The sequence below is a fragment of the Chanos chanos genome, chromosome 8, assembly GCF_902362185.1.
Source record: "Chanos chanos chromosome 8, fChaCha1.1, whole genome shotgun sequence".
NCBI classification, from domain to species: Eukaryota; Metazoa; Chordata; class Actinopteri; order Gonorynchiformes; family Chanidae; genus Chanos; species Chanos chanos.
The window spans coordinates 34,625,516-34,646,451 of NC_044502.1; the positions used below are offsets into that span (position 1 = coordinate 34,625,516).

General features: G+C 40.2%; 2 protein-coding genes across 2 annotated transcripts; one reads left to right on the plus strand and one right to left on the minus strand.

The window, feature by feature from the left end:
- Positions 1-924: 924 nt before the first annotated feature.
- tmem74 (transmembrane protein 74) lies at positions 925-1,776 on the minus strand. Its single transcript, XM_030783325.1, has one exon. The coding sequence runs from the start codon at positions 1,774-1,776 to the stop codon at positions 925-927; it is 852 nt and encodes a 283-aa protein (XP_030639185.1).
- A 7,624-nt stretch (positions 1,777-9,400) lies between these two features.
- On the plus strand, positions 9,401-11,358 carry trhra (thyrotropin-releasing hormone receptor a). The gene is made up of 2 exons (XM_030783133.1): positions 9,401-10,183; positions 10,927-11,358. Exons 1-2 carry the CDS (start codon positions 9,401-9,403, stop codon positions 11,356-11,358), a joined length of 1,215 nt encoding a protein of 404 aa, XP_030638993.1.
- The last annotated feature ends 9,578 nt before the right edge of the window (positions 11,359-20,936 follow it).

The following is a 20,936-nucleotide window of genomic DNA, read 5'->3' on the forward strand; positions in this document are numbered from 1 at the left end:
TATGATATCTGTGGTCTTGTCATTGGTGAAACCTTAAACCTAGGCAATAATACAGTTCTCCTGCACAAGCAAACCTAAAATTGTTTCAGTCATCTATTGTCATCTATTGAGTTTTGGTAGAACTTAAAGTAATTCTTTAAAAGCTCAGTCAGAACCTGCCATGAGAGATAGATAAGTTGAGAGAAGTGATGAAGTGGAGATGGAATGGGTGGCAGCTAGATACCAGACAGAGTACAGTTTGAGTCATTTATTAAATGTACAATTATCAAATACTCAAACTCATTCATCCAATACAGGAATTTAGAGAACAGTCCAGGTATGTGTGCATCCAGAGCATCCTCAGGGGAATGAGCTAAAGAAATGTATCATGGTCCCATTGAAACAGAGACTCACTTTCAAGATACCTGTATGAAATATTAACTTCTCTCTCTCTCTCTCTCTTTCTCTCTCTCATATATTTAAGAGTACATACTACACATGCTCTTTCTGATATGTCTGTATGCAGCATTTTTTGAAGGATACACTTGCATTAAACATGGCTGACCTTAATAATGAATAAAGCCAGTCACAATTTTAGCCCCTGATGAATAAATGGCATATTTTTTTCTTGAATGACAGAGTGAGAGTCCATAAGCTATGCTGCTTATCAGCAATGTCTCTAATGTTTTGCATCAGTGCTTACATCAGCTCTCAAAGAACCTCTCAAATATTAATACAAGAGGAGCCTCAGTGAACTGAATATACAGTGGTCCCTTTTTACAGTCCAAATGAATGGTAGTAGGCTATGGAAAGAAATTAATATATTATGTCGCTGAAATTATGACTGAAATGTAAGATTTTCAACCATAAATGGTTAGTCAGTGTTTCATTTGAATGTTCCAGTGCGTTCAGACAAAATGGATGAAATGATGTAGAAACAAACATTCAGCTGAGAGTGTCGTTATTGTCCTCTTCAACAAAGCTGTGTGGAGACGATCGACTGGGGCTTGACCTTGTTTTAAAATTAATGGAGCCATAAAGTTTTGCCGAGTGCTTGGAATACGCGAAGGCTTTTCTCCTGTACATTTCCCCCTTCCACATGGATATCATCAATAATGTAGACAGCACTACTCCACCCAGCGTAAGAAGGCATAGCCCAGCAATCACACACCTGTCCAGGTGAGCACCTATTCTTGCGCTCTCGTTCTCAAGCCTTTCCATCTCCCTAGCGGAGACGCTGTCTGGATTCACTGTAACTTCACGAGGCACTGCGTAGGATATGATAACTAGCGAGATGCCGGTGACGAGGAACGTTACCGCACTGATAAATCCGTAATCCACGGATTTTCCAGAACTCTCCGAGGCGAGATCAGTGTCAGACATTAACGAAAGCTCCTGAAATCCCTCCGGACGAATTTCGTTTGAGGAGCTGTGGCAAGATGTCCCGCGGATGGAGGTTTTCCCATTAGTGTCCGGGCTTGCCAATCGTAGATTGACATTTTCATCGACGTAAGTAAAAGAAGTCTCTAATTCCTCGTCGCAGCACACTTTGACCTTCTCCGCTGTTTGATGGTACTGTCTGCCAGGCAGCCCTTTGTGTGGAGCCGTCCGTGGTGCTGAATTACATTGTCCTTCGCTGACAGTCGCATTCTGAGCGTGAGTGTAGTCATGCACTCTTGAGATTGCTTCTCCGGCTGGACTACTTGACCTATGAACATGATGCGGATTTGATGCCCAATCAAGGACATCATTTGTTCTTCCTCTATTGTCTATGTAAAGGAGCTCCAGAGAGGCCATCAGGTTCTCCCAGGTTTTTTTCACTCTACTTATTTTCCTCGGTGTCAGAATGGCCACAGCATCCCTATCAACACATTAATCACAGTTTAGCCGTCGAGTTTTCAAGTTCAAAACTTGCAATAGCACATCATCTGCACAATACAAACATCCTTGTAATTCAAAAGCTCAACCAACAAACTCTCTTCCACACTCTTCATTCAGTTTGCATCAAAACGACGAGGAGTATTCTTATCTGTGCTACTTAGCCCATGAATTACAATGCTTTGGGAAAAGTTAATTATTGTGTTTGAAAGAAATCCTTTGCCCCTGTATAAAAGGCGATTAAAGTGACTGATCAGCCTCCTGCAGTAGTATCCAATTAGGAAAGCAATCCACATAAACCCAGATAATCTTTAAGTCTTTTAAAACGCATGTTTAAATCGCAGTCAGGCAAAACTAGGCTACACTCCTCAAGTATAATGTAAGGATTAGGAGTGGACAATGAAGTATGGTGTGGACTATGGGCTACTCATCAACAGCTTAAAATGACTAGATAAAAGATAGCGTGTAACGATCGGTGCACAAAGTCTCGGCTAGAACAAATCTGGGAGAAATTTACGTTCAGAAATGACACAGTTGTCCCAAAACTAAGTCCTAAACTGTTCCGCCGGCTAAGCGTTTCGCTAACAAAATTTTGGCATGTATCCGTTCCATGAGATGTAGGCTACTGTAAGCTACTTGTAAAACATATTGCAAATACAGAGGGGCACCTATAACAATACATTCCTTGGTAGACTATCTGAGTAGTATTGTAAAATCAAACTCTGAATAACAGCACCTGGCTTAATCATACTTGCTCGATAAAGAGTCTCTTCGTGGACATCCGTGTTAGCATTCCGGTTGCGCTGTGTCGCGTAAATGAGAAGAGAGCTTTCCGCTGTGGTCCCTCCCACGCATGGCTTAGGCTGCCTCGCTGTGGTGCTGAAATGGGATCCCGATTCTCTTGAGCAGATTTAGAGCACTCCAGCGCTTAGTCAAGTAAGTGTACAGGGACTTCAAAGTAAAATGGAAGTATGGGAAATGCAGTTCACGAGAATTAACACGATAAAGGGCTGTTATGTCTATAAACAAATGACACTTTAAATGAGAAATAACGGAATCACATCATAGCGCAGCAGTTATGTATACAGTAATGGCCAGGGGATTCTCAACAGGGCAAACCACACCCATTGCACACCATCTGTTCTCTGCTTCTCCTGAAAGATTACAGGCCAGTTTGTCAAAGGCCCACATAATCCACCCCACTGTCCATCTGAATCCATATTAGTTCTTTTTCTCATAGTCTCTTTTGCGTGAATACAATTTTTCATCCATGATATTTTTTCATGTTTCAGTCAAGCTGCGATTATTATACTTAGGAACAACAACTGAAAACAGAGAGAAAATTTTTTCACTTGCTCTGGATTATCACATGAGTTACTGAGAATGACCTCCTGAGAAAAGATTCATGAGTTACACAATGTATTTATGACCCCTCAGCCTTGAAAAGCAACTTGGATGAAACATGCATGTTGTGTGTGTACACGTGTGTGTGTGTGTACAGAGTTCAACTCCTAGCCGAGTACAAACATACATGAATATGGAGATAAGGGGTGGTATTGAACTCATAGCACTGAGGAGGACATTGGCTGAAGTCCAAGTAGACTTCCTTTAAAGAGATGAGGTAGGAGAAGGGTGGGTCAAAATCAGACAGAGATTAATGCCATAGCTTGGTTCAGCACAGCCTTCAGAAAGAATGCCCAGTCACGAATCCACATATCTCACAGCAGGCATTATAAGGTAAGAATAACTGTTGAAATCTGGACTAGCAAAATGGATATATATGTGTCTGATATATTGCAGTGCACTTGTCAAGGATATCAATCCTGATTTCTACTTGGTAGAGCAATTTTACACTCCTTGCAAAGACAAACCCCTGCAAACAGAACAAAAGCAGTATATCATAATATTATCCCTTCCAGCATTTTCATATCTACAGAAACAACGATCTGTCATTTTCATTTTCTAATATGAATATAAAATATGTCTATACCTCTCAGAAGTGTGACACTGATTCAAGAATGGGACAACTTTAACTCCTACAATTCTTCATATAATAGTGTTGGCAAATAAGCTAATTATAAATGAACTGCACAAGTAAAATCTATGTCTCACATACTGTCAGGCCCTATGATTTGTAACAGTTCTTCTTTCTTTCTTTCTTTCTTTCTTTCTTTCTTTCTTTCTTTCTTTCTTTCTTTCTTTCTTTCTTTCTTTCTTTCTTTTTAACTAAAGCTTTATGTTAGATATGCATCTGTGCAGGTCTAAGGTTAGGGTTAGCGTCTGGTTCTTATTGTTTACTTTTGCTATAATGGAAGTTTGTGGAAGGTCCTCAGAGTGCACAGGGTGTGTGTGTGTGTGTGTGTGTATGTGTGTGTGCGTGTGCGCGCATGCATGTACACTTGTGAGTATGTTTATGTATGTGCCACATGAGCTTGACTAAATTCATGAGAAAGTATGAAGAAGTGATTTCAGAGCTAACAACAACATTAAATATTCAGTACTTAGTCCTCATGGAAATTCATTAAAAGCACCACTATGTTTTTGTATCAGAACATAAAAATCTAAAGTTGAAACCATGTATTGAGTTCTTGTTCCTTTTGATGAAAGATTCAGTTCTGAATACATGTGTACACAGATGTAATGCAAGCATCGCTGAAATCAAAGACCCATAGCTTTAAAAGCACTCCCCTATTATCACGCTATGAAAAATGATGTTATCATAGGGTATAGGAATCTGTATGTGGGTGAGTCTTAACCATGTGTTGCTATCAAGCAAGCAGCAGTGCCATCCTCAGTACAAAAACCAAGATTCTAAATCAGATTTTATCCCTTTGCTTCAGTTATTGGAATAAGAAGACATATTTTATGGGGTAAACAAACATGATAACCTCTGACACACACCGCATACTAATGAATGACTCAGTAACCATGAATAAATTGCCCGCGTTGTATTATCACATTGGTGTTTGTAGAGCAACATTTACAAATCAATGGGTGCGTTGCAGTGGCACATTCTCCTTCATCAAATTATTCATGTTGTTATCTTAATTAAATTTCATGTTGTGAATAATTAATTACACTGTTTCTTCTTATGTGAGTGCTTTATGCATTCACTAAGTACAAAATTGGTCATCAAGAGGACTCTATCAATCTAGCTTAGTCTAAATGCTGATGTATTTAATAACCCTTGTCTAATTCATTGCCCACCAGGACCAGTCAAACACAGAAATGAAAGGAACTGGCCTGCTCTCAACAATTTGCACACCTGCTATAAAGTCCTGCTTTTATGAACAGTGCCGCTATAGACCCACTCACAGCTTGGTTATCTGTGTGTGTGTGTGTGTGTGTGTGTGTGTGTGCGTGCGTGTGTGTGTGCGTGTGTGTTTTGCTTGGTCATTTTGCTTACACCAGTGCAAAGGAGTCCCTTTGAATGAAAGACAGATAAGGTCAGATGAAGGAAAATGCTTTAGCCCTAGGGAAAATAAAATAGAATAGCCTTGAGTCCACGCCAAACATTTTTATTTATTCTTCTGAAATACAGCCTGCCAGCCCTTGAGTAGTCTGCTGGCACTGTAATGAATGACTAGTACAAAAAAGAATTTGTATTTTCATTTCTGACATGCACCTCAATTAGAGAATGAATGATTCATACAATGCAGCTCGTAATGAATCATTCATGAATCTGTCATATCAAACAATGAAATTGTTGGCACACTTCTATGAATTCTTATCATGTTCACATACTCATAAACTCACAATTCTATAGTCTAGCGATCACTGAGAGCCAAAGTAAGATATGAACTTGCTTTTCAGGGAAAGTTGGATGTCGATCCATCAAAAGTAGTGAGCTGTGAGCCCTACATTGGAATTCATCCTGAGTCAGCTCATTCAGCTAAATACAAGGCAATGACTGATGAGTGTACACTTGCCATAGGAGCACGGAGGACAGCATTAACATCTGAATTCAGTCACTGCTGAGAAAATGCGTTTTCCTTTTAATCTTCATTTTTTAATTTCCATCACAACAAAGAGGGAGTGAATAGCACAGTCTTCCCTCAATCTATGAGCTCATCCAATTTTGTAAAATTTGTTGGCCAAATGCCATGGAAAAAAGCCCTGGTCCTTTTCTGAGAATGTAAAAAAAAAACCCCAACAAATTAGACTTACACACAGCCAAATCAGGAATGTAAAGTGTTCTGAAAGCAGATAGGTTGAAAGAATAAGTGATGTAATCCTATCTTTATCCTGTTCCTTCTCTCCATAAGAACTGCATAGTAAGCGAATACAAAAATGTTGCTTGTTAAACTCAGGGAAGATTTTAGGTCCCCCTGAGCGATGGACACTAGCTTGTTTGTAACTTAATTAGCCAAAGTTATTACGTACTTGCACAATGAAACTCTTCCCTGTTGGAGAAAAAGGTGGAGGTGTTGGTAAAGGCTTGGCTAACGTCCTGAGCAATGGCCTCATCGTTTCTACACTGTCACTTCTCCTCTGTGATCTTGTGCACGGAGTTATCGAGACTCAAAATTGTCTCTCTTGGTTTTGACACCAGATTTTGGCTTCAACCCTCTGAGATCTCATCAGTATTGTGTGATGTTTTCCTGCCATCTGATGTTCGTGATGGAATTCAGGCTTGTGAAGGTGCTCTGATATTCCAGGATGGTTCTCCTGCAGGACCCATGATTCCGAGCCATTCAAAAGAATGACTGTGATTGTTCAGTGCACCTGAACTTTTGTGGTCAAAAGCAATAAGTAATTTTGACAAATTCACTGGAAAAGTCATCTCTGTTCAAATGTCAAGCCTCTGCTACCCATGTGTTACAGGCTATATTATTTTTGCTCAGTGATCATTAATGATTTTTTTTTTTACAATGAATAGTGTACTTTTTGAATTTCAAAAAAAGCTTCATCCAGTCCTGAGAAATCATTTTTTGATGATACCCATCTGTTACCAAAGAGGGAAATCCTCTCCACCAGAGGTGCTACAATGGAATCAGGAAAAGAAGCCAAACATAAAGTCAAGCATCTTATCTAATTATTTTTTAAATATTTTTTGTTAAATATTTGTCTGTTCATATTTTTGTACTGCCCTTTATTTTTTGTGAAATAAAACTGAGTTTCCTATCAGTTCTTCTGTGGCTACCTAAGGGAAAAAAGACAAGCTCTGAAAATCATCTTGGATTAGCATTTGAGATGTTATTTACAAAAATATTTGAAGTATTGAAAATAAGAGAACATGAGAGAAATAAGATCTATGACATATACACCATTACAATAGATCAAATTTTACTCTTCAAACCAGCATTCAGGCTGATTTAAGACACTAAAATATTGAAATGACATTTTCTTGCATTCAAACCAAGAATGCCCAACGAGTAAATATCAGAGGTTTGTCCACAAGGTGGCAGTAATGAACTATTTTTCTCTCAAACACACACATGCATAATAACTCGTGTTTGTGAGATTACAGTGATAACATTTAACCATTTGTTCAAAAAGGGTTTTTGTGTGTGTGTGTGTGTGTGTGTGTGTGTGTGTGTGTGTGTGTGTGTGTATGTAACAAAGAGTTACCACATACTACAGGTGTTGCAGAGCATTTTAATTAAGAATTACACATAGCAACGTTTAGCAAGTGGTAAATGAATTACAGCAGTAGAGCAGTAATGAGAGCATAGACTCACTTGGATAAGTAATGGAAGTTTTCTGACATTCATTTCATCATCAAGCGTAAGAGAGCATTTGCTTAATTGAATTAGCGGTGTGATTTAAAAGCTGCTGAAAAGAACATTTCTATTTAACTGTTGGAGCCAGAAGTCTTCCATTCAATGCAATCAAAAATTTTGTCAAGGTAGCTCACGGGCAAGTCAAGGGCATAAGGGCAAGTGAATTTCACATTCTGGAACATGTGTATGTAAAGCCTGCCACTATATTCGCTTAACAGTAAGCAAAGAGGAACAAAGATATCCCCTTGTAAATGCGGTTATGGCGTGACAAGCTCATGTAGAATAGAGACGACAAACGGAAGCAACACTTGATCAAACAAGATAAAGCTGTTAATTAATTGGCCAGCTGCAAGAAAACTTTAAATGTCATGTCAGTGTTGCTCCTGAGCGCTGCCCTGCATGTTTTCAAATGATGATGTGAACATCAATGATCATCTGTGGTACAAATACATTTCTTTTTGTCCAGTTGAAAAAAAAAAAGTTAAAATCACTGCATAATTTAGTTAAACTAAATAATGTTCTCTGTCCCAATTAAAATATTAGATCCTATATTATCAGCACTACATATCCTTGTCACTCCTTCTGAGAGAGCTGTAGAGTACAACAGCTAGATAGAATCACTCATTTAAAGGAAAAGCAGCCTACAACACACATCTCTTTGAATTGGCTTGTGTGAATCTTTACTTTTCAGTAAATGTACTAAATGTGAAATCATTGCTGCAGACTGGCGCTATACTGACAAACACTGGAGTGTGAACTCAGCTGACCAAATCGAAAGATGAAAGTCTTCTGCAGGCCTTGTTCCCTCTTGTGTCCTTCACTCTTCACTCTAATCTGTTCGAACTGTATGGTCTTTCTCTACTCAGGGCCTCTGGAAAATAACAGTGTTATCTTTTAGCATGTGGGTCTCTTGCCTCAAGGCACTGACTGGATCTCACTGAATATTTGGGTCTGTCCAAGAGAGTCAGTAGTTTTCACCCTTAAATCAAACTATATTTCTGCCATCACAACATTATATAGAGCAGAGAGCAAAAGACTTAAATAATGATACCCACACTGAAATTATATCTTGAAAATTATAATTAGGTTTTAATGCTGCATTACAAACATTTAAAATTTACTTATCATGGTAGAACATGACAAAATGTACATATATATGTATATATCTGAAGTGCAGTCAACCACCGATTGCAGCCGTGTATCCAGAAAAAAAACTAGACAAGTTTATAATGCATAATCACTTTGGAATATAAAACGTGTATTTATTGCTGCCATACAGATCCTCAAACTGCACAAATAAATTTTACCAGTTCGTAGCGAAAGCACTTGGATATCACCCATATCACATACATACCCACTATATGCAATATAGGCGGGCTACTAGTGCTTTCGTGGCAACCACGGTAACCTCGCTCTGCCACTGACGCTCTCCTCCACACTAACTGATTTGGGTGCTCAGTATGACCACATCAGCCCTAGGCGGTGACACACTTCAGTTGGCGTTCCGTACCTAGGTGCGCACGAAGTCTTCATTCATCATCAGAAGTCTAATGAACTTATGTTTTTTTTTATATAATATTATTTTACGTTGCTTTTTTGTTCCAAAGGATCATTGATTACATTGGATTCATGTGAATATTTTTCCAACATCAGACACACAACGGCTGAAACTTATTAAACTCCACGTCTGGCCATGTTTCGAATATTTTTCTTAACGCTCGATCCTCACAAAGACTGTTCATTTAGGATTTTTTCATATGTTTTTACAATGTGAGAGAGTGAAAAGTCATTACCTGACAAAGCAAGGCGAAGTCTGAAGTATGGAGAATACTACTTTATCTCAAGACAATCGGACACTCGGACCATGGACCGATTACAGCACTGAATACAAAGCGGCGAGCATAATATTAGTGACCCTGATCTGCGGCATAGGAATAGTGGGAAACGTTATGGTGATCCTTGTGGTACTTACGACCAAACATATGCGGACTCCTACAAATTGCTACCTGGTCAGCTTGGCTGTGGCCGATCTAATGGTTCTGACGGCAGCTGGACTTCCAAACATTACCGATAGTCTGTTCGGAGAGTGGGTGTATGGATATGCGGGGTGCCTCTGTATTACATATCTCCAGTACTTGGGCATTAATGCGTCCTCGTGCTCCATCACCGCGTTCACGATTGAGCGGTACATCGCCATTTGTCACCCGATTAAAGCACAATTTATGTGCACTCTCTCCAGAGCGAAAAAGATCACAGTGGTTGTTTGGACATTGACGTCCCTCTACTGCGTTATGTGGTTTTACCTGTCTGATACGCAAGAGTTGGTTTATGATAACATTACTCTTATCACCTGCGCCTACAAAGTATCAAGGAACCTTTACTTGCCGATATACTTTACAGATTTCGCCGTGTTTTATGTAGTGCCCCTCATGTTGGCCACTGTCCTTTATGGACTGATCGCAAGAATTCTATTCCTCAACCCTCTACCTTCAGATCCCAAGGAAAATACAAAAAAGTGGAAGAGGGATTCGTCACTGAGATCCAACATGACAAACTCCAAATCCTCCGCCTGCAGCAGTACTACAGCGACCTCACGCAGACAGGTAAACGTCGCTGTCTTTTTTTTTTAGTCATACATACTAAAGCAAATACTGTACCGTATTTTTCAACACGCGTGTTTTAAGCGCGCGCGCGCGCACACACACGCACACACCACACACACACACACACACACACGCACTCACGCACAGATAGACAGACAGACACACACACACACACACACACAAACTCGCCCTTTGAGTTTAAGATTCATTGCTTATTCATGCGTTAGTGAGTGCTTTGTTTTATGAAGCCCCAATTTTGTGTTTTAAATGCACCATGAGCATTTCAGATGTAACACTTTCCAATCCCTTGTGCTTTTCTTTGCAATGCAATGATGTTCTCTTGCTTTGGGAGTTAATTAATGCAAGAATTTGCATTTGAGCGCAAGTGCAATCCTGAAGCCTCCAGGCTGTTTATTGTCTTGCTCTAACAAGATGCTTACTATTCTGACTGTTTATTCTTATCAGAACATGATGTAGATTAACTGTCAGACACTACTCACTTTCTCAGTCCTGTTTAACCATACAATCCAACATATATCTCAGTTGTACATAACCATAAACAGATTATTTATTTATTGGTACAAACTAGTGCAGTATGAAACCTTGGGGCACGTATATTTTCAGTTAACTAAGGGGTCATTTATGATTTAATAATGTACTACTCTGAACTCTTGAAACACAAACACACATGAATACATTAAAATGTTACTTTACATCACTTGTTTACCATTCTCATCATAAAGGTGACTAAAATGTTGGCGGTGGTGGTCATCCTCTTTGCTCTCTTGTGGATGCCCTACCGTACTCTTGTGGTGGTCAACTCCTTCCTAGAAGAAGCTTACTTGGATACCTGGTTTCTGCTCTTCTGTCGCCTCTGCATTTACCTGAACAGCGCCATCAATCCAATCATCTACAATGTCATGTCCCAGAAATTTCGCGCTGCCTTCCGCAAGCTGTGTCACTGCGGACCCCAGCGATCTGAAAAGCCTCCCAGTTACAGCCTGGCACTCACATATAGTGTCATCAAAGAGACCTCCAATGGAGAGAGTCCTGACCATTTCACTACAGAACTGGATGAGTTGGCTTCGCCTAATGTGGAGTTCCTGTCTGGCAAAAAGAGACCATCGTTCAAGAGCCCCACAATGCCTGACAAGGCTGTACTCAACAGTGCTTAACTCAAAATGTAAAACTGAGGATACAAAGGATGTGATGTCACTGTCATTTCAAAACAATGCTGTGGTGACTCTTTAATGGACCGACAGTGAGAATTTGCAGCTGTGTCTCTGAAACCATTGATTATCTGGCTGTGATGTTGTAGCTGCTGACAAACGAGTGCATTCTTTTACATTCTAGTTTTGAAAAGAAGCAGGGCTCAGCACTGAGTTTCAATACTGCCAATAGAAGTAGGAATGCCGTCCGTTTGTTTCAAACAGAAAGATAAATGAAGGCCCACATCCACTGGGAATGGCTGGGATCCAAAGCTAGAAGGTTATGGTGGAATCCACACTGACCTCTAAATGAATGTAGCATGGTGATTTCAGGCACCTGGTAAACGCCAACATTCTCTAATGGTTCTGTCTGGAAGATTGCTTTCCCAGTGCTTAAAGGGTTACTTACTGGGCAAATGCATTAACAGTTGGTACATTACAATACAAGAATAGTATTAGAGACTTGTTAGGGTGATGTATTTTACCACCAAGACTGGGATGGTCTAAAAGGCTATTGAGGCTCATGTGGTTATTTGTGCCCTCTGCAGATGAGGGCAGATAAGCAACAGTGAAATTAAATCTCAAAGAATGATTTGACTTGATTTTACTGTATTATTTTCTCTATATATTATCATATATTGTCTTGTCAGTTCTGCTTACACCAAGACTTAATAGATCAGATTGGATGATATTAGCCGTGAGTATTTAAATAAAATATGTGGTTTATGTACTTGCAATTAATGCACCATTGATTTTCTAAGAAGGCTTTAAATTGACAAGTTTATTTGTGTTACTTAGCCATGTCAGTACATGCAAACATAACCAGTTAATTTGTATCTATATTGCAGTAGACTTTTCTAAAGATTTATTCATGAAGAAATAATTTAGGACCTAATGAATATTATATTGTGGATTTTTTTCTGTAATGTTATCTAATTGTTCTTCAGAATAGAATGCCTACAAGAATCAGCATTCCTAAATACAAATGTCACATACTGTACATATGTCTGAAATACTGATATTATAAATTAACCGTGTGAGGTTTCAGACCTCTCCTGAAAGTGGTAAATCAGCTGGTGTTTTAAAATGGTGTGTGTGTGTGTATGTGTGTGAGGAGAGAGAGAGAGAGAGAGAGAGAGAGAGAGAGAGAAGGCCAGTCAGTGGCTTTTGATGTAGCATTCCTAACGTGATATGATCTGGAACTTTTCCAAGCCTGTGTTGGGAAAAGCGTTTACTAATCATGCACTTTTCATTGTATATTTGTGCTCATACTGCTTATAGTGGACACAATGTAAAATGTGGTGTGCATCTGTTTCGCATTACAGCATGGGCACATTGAAAGACATTAAGAGGATTTGATGTGAATAAAGATTAATATAATTTAAAACATACTTTTCTGTATCTTCTTGAGGAAAATGCTTTGTGGTCCCTCCTGATATTTTAGATATCTGTTTTTGTATTGTAGTTTGTAGTGTGTTTTTGTATTATTGTAATGTATAGTATAGTGTATAGTGTGTTTAGTAGTCTCTCTTAAATAAATGAATGGTTGATGTGCTTGACTTTGCTTTACCTGACCACACCTTCAAATTAACTAATTAATTGTCATAATTATTTTGTTTCTTAATTTAATTCACAATATTATATATGGGAGGGGGGCTCTTCCTTCATCAGTAAAAGTGTAGAATGCTACCACTGAATTTGAATAACAGCTGTCGTTGTGCTGGTACTTCCAATGTGTCACATCTATTCTCTGTATTAAGTATTCACACATTAATACTGATAGTAAGAAATGTTTAAAAGAGATTTAGAAAATGTAGCTCAGAGGGCCTGTAAGACTATTGTCAGGATTCAGTCTGACAAGCCTATCAGTCAGCTTAACTTCTGAGTGTTGCTTGTTTGATTATGTTATGTCTTCACAACTGGACAGTGATCTCAAAGGACTCCGATTCAGCTCTTGGTGTAATTGTCAGGCCATCAGCACATGTTATAATATCTGACATTATCTTGATAATGATAATATCTTTCACTCCAGATAGTCAGCTTCAATTACAAAAATCATCAGTCATGCTGTTACCAGGGGCTGTATGATTGGACACAGCACAATGGTTAATATTTTGAAGTAATTAAAAAGAATAAGTGGTTATTGTTTTGAACCCACTGAACATTGCAAATAGAAGCACAATTTAAATCAGTGTTTGTTGTGTCTATGTGCCCTTGATTCTACATTGCAAATATCTATTGATTCTGCAAAATCAAACAAAGACTTGTTTGAGAAGCATATGGAAAGTACAAGAGATTGATTCAGTACCAAGGAAATGCATGTTTGTGATGCATCATGAAACCAAACCCAGATTTGTGAATATCATTAACTACAGAAATTATTGTTATAATTGTTTTATGAATGATTAATGGCAGATGATTGAAAAGTGAACAAATAGCAGGTCCACTGAATGTGTTTCCAGTAAATGAAGCAGGTCTATGAATGAACCTTATCTAAGCAAACTCTTTCAGCACAATTTATATAGCAACAACTTATTAATTCAGCTCGTTTAATTATGAATTATTAGGAAAGCACAGCTGTTGCTAATATGTAACATTTCTGGGAACATATTAGATATAACTCATTTAAAGTATTTAAAATGGTTTCATGCAAAGACTGATTCTGATTGACTGTAATTAAATTCGGATCAGTCATTTCAGTGTTAGATCAGCCATATTCTGGGAGGGTTAAGCAGACAGGTTACACTCCTTGTCATCACACTTCAGTCATACTCCATACTGGTGGGGCACCTGGCAGAGTTGCAGGCAAGTATAGGGAAATAGTAGGATCCTCTACACTAGTTACATTCCCATGTAAATGCTTGTAAATTAATGAGTGAAAAGAAACAGTGATTGAATTGGTGGTATAAGAACTTTAGGAGGATCCTCCTGGATTAATGTTGGTGTTGTGTCATGCTGAGGACTTATCATAATACAGGGGTCTGGCCATTCCAAAATCAAGGTGAAAGTGGATCAATATATAATATTGATTAACAATTTCTTGTCTGCTATTATCTGGACTGTCAATTCAGATGGAAAGCAATATTCTGTACATGATCTGAACTGTAATTTTGATATTTTGTAGACTGATTTTGTCAGCACACCTGTGTATTAATGTGCATTGGAACATATGAAATCAGTTTGCAATACAGTTTAAACCTTTTACCCCTTTTACATCTTTCTGCATTAGTTCTTGAGAACTAAACAGCAAGTACTATGACAGTTTATTTTTATCTGGGCTTTTGTATTATTTTTCTTTTTCTTTTTTTTTAAACACAAAACATAGCCTATGTCTAAACTTCAGTTTTCCTTCACTGTATGTACTCCGGCTAGCCCTGAGGGATGGGATCCATGTGGCTTCTGAATCTCTGGACCGGAATACATTGGCATTAATTTATGCATACAGTTCCTACATGCGCTGTAGGCCAGAGGGATTCTGTGATCCTAACACATATTCTGGACCCACAGGAATGAGGATGGGAAACTGAATCTGAACAGAGCACCCATGACAAAAAAGCAAGCACAGAGACCTGGGGCTCTGAACAGCATCCACTAATGTAAACTACCATGACCTATATTAGCCTCACTTATGCGTCTGACATTCGGAAGCTGAGGAAAATCAAATATTGTTGTGCTTTTAAGTTCATTTTAGGACACAGAGTCTGAACAAAGTGGCTCTTTAGCAAAACAAGTATTTCCAGAACAGGAATACAATTAAGAGTCAAAAGACATTATTCACTTCCTGTCATTCCTGTCAAATAAGACAAATAATGGGTACTTAAAAAGGTGATGTGAGCATCAGGCAAGTCTTTGAATAATTATGAAATCAGTCTTGCTTTCAAAAACACAGATTAAAAAAAAAGATTTTCTCAGTTTGTTTTGATTAACCATCAAAATGTATTTTACTTGAATAAAAAAGTAAAAAAAGAATAGCTCTCTCTCTCTCTCTGTTACGTCCCTGCGAGTTAGGTCTAGGGAATGTGGGAGGTAACAAAAAAAATAACCTAAAGCAAGGGGAAAACAGATAGATGGGAAACAGATATACGTGAGTGAGTCGTACATTTATTTATAAATCAAGAAAAGAGAAAATAAAGGGTTACAACAAAACCAAAAGTAATAACCAAAACTACTTTCTCCACGCTGCATACAGCGTAATCTCCATTATCAGAAGCTACAAATCAAACACACAGCATAACTGCTGCAATCAGACAGTAAAATACACACTATAGGTCTAACCAGCTGGTTCTGGCGAACAATTAAGTGCTGGCGCCGTTGACCACTCATGGCAACGATGAGCACAGGAGTGGGTGGTACCTGGAGAGAGACGTAAAAAGAACACACCCCAACACCACAGCCATAAAACTCTCTCCCATAAGAGCGAGCAGGTAGTTCACTATAAATATACAAATGGCATTACATAAGCACAATGTGTACAGCATTTCATTTTTTTTTTTTTTTAAATGGACGCTCTCACCCACGGGACAGTGTGTCAGCCACAACATTGTCTGTCCCTTTTTTATGTCTGATCTCAATGTTGCAGCCTTGCACCAGTAGAGCCCAACGCATCAACTGCTGGTTATGGTTGTACATCTGGGCTAAGAAAACAAGAGGATTATGATCAGTGTACACAATCACAGGAGATGAACTAGAGCCAACATGCACTTCGAAGTGTTGAAGAGCAAGTAACATGACTAAGGTTTCCTTTTCAACAGAGTAGTTCAGCTGATGACGTTTGAATTTGACCGAGAAATAGCATAAAGGATGGCTTACATGTCTAGCAGTAATACAGCACCGGCTCCAGAGGCACTAGCATCAACTTCTAGTTTGAAAGGAAGAGAGAAGTTAGGTGCAGCCAGGCCCGGAGCACTACAGAGCAGAGACTTAGCAGCATCAAAGGCATGTTGACATTCATTAATCCACTCAAAAGGAACAGCAGGACTACACAATTTGGTGAGGGGAGCAACCACCACAGAGAAATTTTTACAGAAACATCTGTAATAACCAGTCATGCCCAGAAAACAATGGAGTTCATGTCTGGTATTGGGAACTGGGTATGTCAGCATCGCCTCACCAACCTGTTTCCCCAGGTAAGTGACCGTGGCCTTACCGAACTCACACATGGCAAGATTAAGCCTTAGTAAGTCGCTGGAACACCAAAGTTAGACTGGCAATATGGTCTGCCCAGTTATTCGAGTACACTACTACATCATCAAGGGAAACATTACAATGGGGAATACCCCCCAACACCAGGTGCATCAAGCGCTGAAATGTGGCAGGTGCATTCCTCATGCCAAATGCTATAACCGTGTACTGTAGGAAGTGGTCAAGGGTCACGAATGCAGAAATGTCAGATGCTCTGGGTGTTAAAGGAACCTGCCAGTACCCTTTTAAGAGACCAAGCTTAGTGATAAACACCGCTGGGCCAATGCTGTCAATGCAGCCCTCCATGCGAGGCAATGGGAATGAATCAGTAACTGCATTAACCTTACAGAAATCTGTACAGAAATGATGGGTGCCATCAGACTTAGGAACTAGCAAACATGGGGAACTCCATGGACTGCAACTGGTTTTGGCTAAACCATTTTCCAACAAGTACTTAAGCTCTTTCTTCATTATCTCCCTCTTTTCTATAGGACAGCGGTAAGCATGTTGTTTAATGGGAGCAGCAGTACCAGCATCAATGTCATGGCTTAATACATTTGTGCGTGATGGTACATCATTAAACAAAGTGGGGAAGGAGTGAAGTAAAGTGACTACATCATCCCTCTGACATTTAGGACGACAGGGCAAGTGGGTTTCTATTTTAGACAGAAACTCAGAATTCGAAAACCTACCACACTGCTAACCATCAGTTGGCCCTCTCAAACCATGTTTTTTTTTCCTTCATTCAGGGTTGTAGATGACATAATCACACAACCTGTGTCAGACACTTTACTTTTCACCACATACAGGCCTGAGACACGGGCGGTAAGAGCAGAATCAGGCATTGGCAATAGGTCCAAAACTTGATCACCGGGCTGAAACTGTGACTCAACTGCTTTCCTGTCAAAGCGCTTCTTTATACGTTGCTGCGAGAAGGAGAGGGCTTCTTTTGCTAGGAAAAATGCATGATGCAGACGTTCCTTACACTGTGAAACAAAATCTCGCACACCACATTTTGGAGAAGCACTAGACATAAACTGCTCTTTTAATACCTTGAGTGGGCCACGAACATTGTGACTGAATACAAGTTCAGCTGGGTTAAAGCCAAGGTACTCCTGTTTTGCATCCCGTATAGCAAAAAGAACAAAAGGGACCCCCTCATTCCAGTTTTTCCCTGTATCAAGACAGTACTTCCGTAGCATCGACTTCAGCATTTGATGCCAACATTGAAGTACACCCTGTGACTCTTGGTGATATGCACTAGATACTGAGTGAGAAAACACCCTAAGAAGTCTGCAAAGTCTGCTTAAAAGTCTTGGAGAGGAAATTAGTCCCTTGGTCTGTCTGCACTTTCTTCAGTGAACCAAAGGTGGTAAAAAACTTGGTCGAAGCGTTTGTGACAGCTGATGCCATGATTTTCTGCAAGTGAACTGCCTCTGGTAAACGAGTGGAAACACACTACAGATAATAAAACTGGTTTCCAGACTTTGTTCTGGGCAATGGGCCAACACAATTGACAATAACATGCTCAAAGGGTTCACCAACAGCAGGAATGGGGCGCAGAGGGGCCCGAGACACCACCTGACTAGGTTTTCCCACAATTTGGCAGGTACGGCAAGTCTTACAGAAGCGTACAGCATCAGCTTTCATTTCAAGAAATCTCTCAGGACTCGATCATATGTTTTACTGACACCTAGATGACCAGACCACCAATGCTCATGTGCTAGTTCAAGTACATGCTGCCGATAACCAACAGGAATGACTATCTGATACACTGTGCCCCAGTCCCCACCAAAATCATCTGCTGCTTCACCTGGTCGTAAAACCCACTTGCGTATCAACATACCGTTATCCACAAAAAATGACTGCTTTTCCCTGCACTCGCTAGTGTCTGTAACAACTTCTGTGAAACATTTGGCTAAGGATGGATCATCTCTCTGGGCCTCAATGAGTGTCTCACAGGTCAGTGGCAGTGACACTCCAGGAGCAGAAGTAGGTTCAGTCAAACCTCTAGGCTTTCTTCCAGTGGGGTTCAACTGGTAGCAGCCTTTCCTCTGACAAGACAGAACCAAACAGGGAATCAGACAAATCAACATCTGGGGCCTGCTTACTGACTTGAGCTCTGGTCAGCACACTGACTGTGAAAACATGTGGATGATGTAGAGCCAGGTCATCATGTTCACCCACAGAAATGGGAGCATCAACAACCAGAGGAGCAGGAAAGACTTTACCCCCAGCTATGTCATTTCCCGTATTAAAATAAATGCCGTCAATAGGAAAACAAGTGAGGACCCCTACTGGGAAGAGGCCAGTGATCAAATTAGATTTCTCACGAATATGGTAGAGGGATGCAGGCACGAAATCCATCCCAATACCTCTCACTATTGTACTCATGCCACAGGCAGATATAGCACTCAAAGGTAGAACATTGGAGAGGATGAAAGACTGTGAGCCACCGGTGTCTCGCAACACAGTGACTGGACGCAGGTTCTCAGACCTTCCTGTGAGAGACACAAATCCAGCGAATGTGAAAGGCTTAAAACATTCATCAGGCACTTTTTGAGTGGTGGACTGATCACTAGGAGACAGTGTTTTAATTAGCCCCACACCCTTTGGCTGCCCTGACGCCTGCTGTTTTCGTTTTAATGCCATGAAGTCAGTGACTACATGACCAGGCTTGTGACAGAAAAAACACTGTTTCTCAGCCTAAGCACCTGATGAAGATGCATGGGCCTGTGTGTCACCAGATTTATGGGTAGAACCACGGTGGGAAGAGGAATTGGGTTTATTAAAAACATTTTTGTGCGTGAGAGCAAACTCATCTGCCAGAGTGGCAGCCTGCTGCAGTGTAGTTACTTTCTGTTCCACAGTATGCTCAGGCACACAGTTTTTAAACAGTTTTTAAACAAGATCAGCTCATGCACTGAAGCCAGTTCTTCAGACTTACATGCTGCACACCACCTGTCGAAGAGGATCCCTTTCGCTCTGGCAAAGTCAACATAAGTCTGGCTTGAACATTTCCTAAGACCTTGGAAACGTTGTCTATATGCCTCTGGCACCAGCCCATACACTCGCAAAATAACACTTTTTACTCTCTCATAGACAAGACTGTCTTCAATAGAGAGAGAAGAACAAGCCTCCTGAGCCTTACCAACCAGCTTACATTCCAAAAGTATTGCCCAAACATCTTTAGGCCAATGCAGAGCACCAGCAATGCACTCAAATGCGCAAAATAGGACTCAGACTCTCCACAAACCAGGACCAAAGAAATATTTTCACTTACGTCAAATGTAACAGCAGGATCTGATGACAACCACGTTAGAAATCATCGCTGAGGTAAGCCTAAAGTCTGTTTCACCCCTCTGCAACTCTAACTGACGCATTCTAATAGCTGAGTCTGTCTCCAGTTTCTTTATCTCTAACTCCCTCCAGAGTTGAAATTCTCGCTCTTCTCTATGAGCCAGCAACTTTTCCTGCGCCTCCAATTGAAGACAAGCTAGACACACTTTTAACCGGGCATCTAGCCTAGAGTCAGAAGATGAGCCCACAGAGAGAGGATCAAACCGCGGCAAGGTGAACAGCTTTCCTTCCACCTCACTCTTCTCTGAACTGGGAGTAAGAGTAACCGGCTGCGACTCTGTCGTTTGTCCTCCCTGAAATTCAAAGGAGGTTTCACCCAAGGGCTCCACCATACTTATGCGGCCCTCACCTGTGGACACTGCTGCCATAGCCCCAGCCACCGAACCGTCCTGTGAAGTGATGATACCTTTTCCCTTCGACCCATTTAACACAACAGCTTTCAATTCCTTTTTAATAAGGGAAGTCGACAAAGGAATACCACAGTGCTTGGCGATTATACATAAGTCAATTTTCCGACAATCATCAAGCTGACTCAAAGTGGGATTAAGCACAAACTCTTCCAAATTAAATGCTGCCATACTCACCAAGAAACAAATATATTTACTGGATATGTAGACCAAAGTTAACAAACTAATGCCAAGCTAAGCTAAAAACAAGTAGCCTAGCTAGAACACCTCACTGACATGGAGACTTTAAATCACTTCCACCTGTGGTGCACGCAATAAAATTGATGTCAGATGCCACACACATACCAGACAAATACCAAGCCTCGCCTTAACAAAACAAACTGCCCCCCAGATCCTGCCTAACCCAAACTATACCTACCTATCTTCTGGAGCATGTCAGCCGGGCTCGAGGCAACTTGAAAGGATTAACATCAGCTGCTGAAGCCCTTACGTCCCTGCGAGTTAGGTCTAAGGAATGTGGGAGGTAACAAAAAAAAGAACCTAAAGTGAGGGGAAAACAGATAGATGGGAAACAGATATACGTGAGTGAGTCGTACA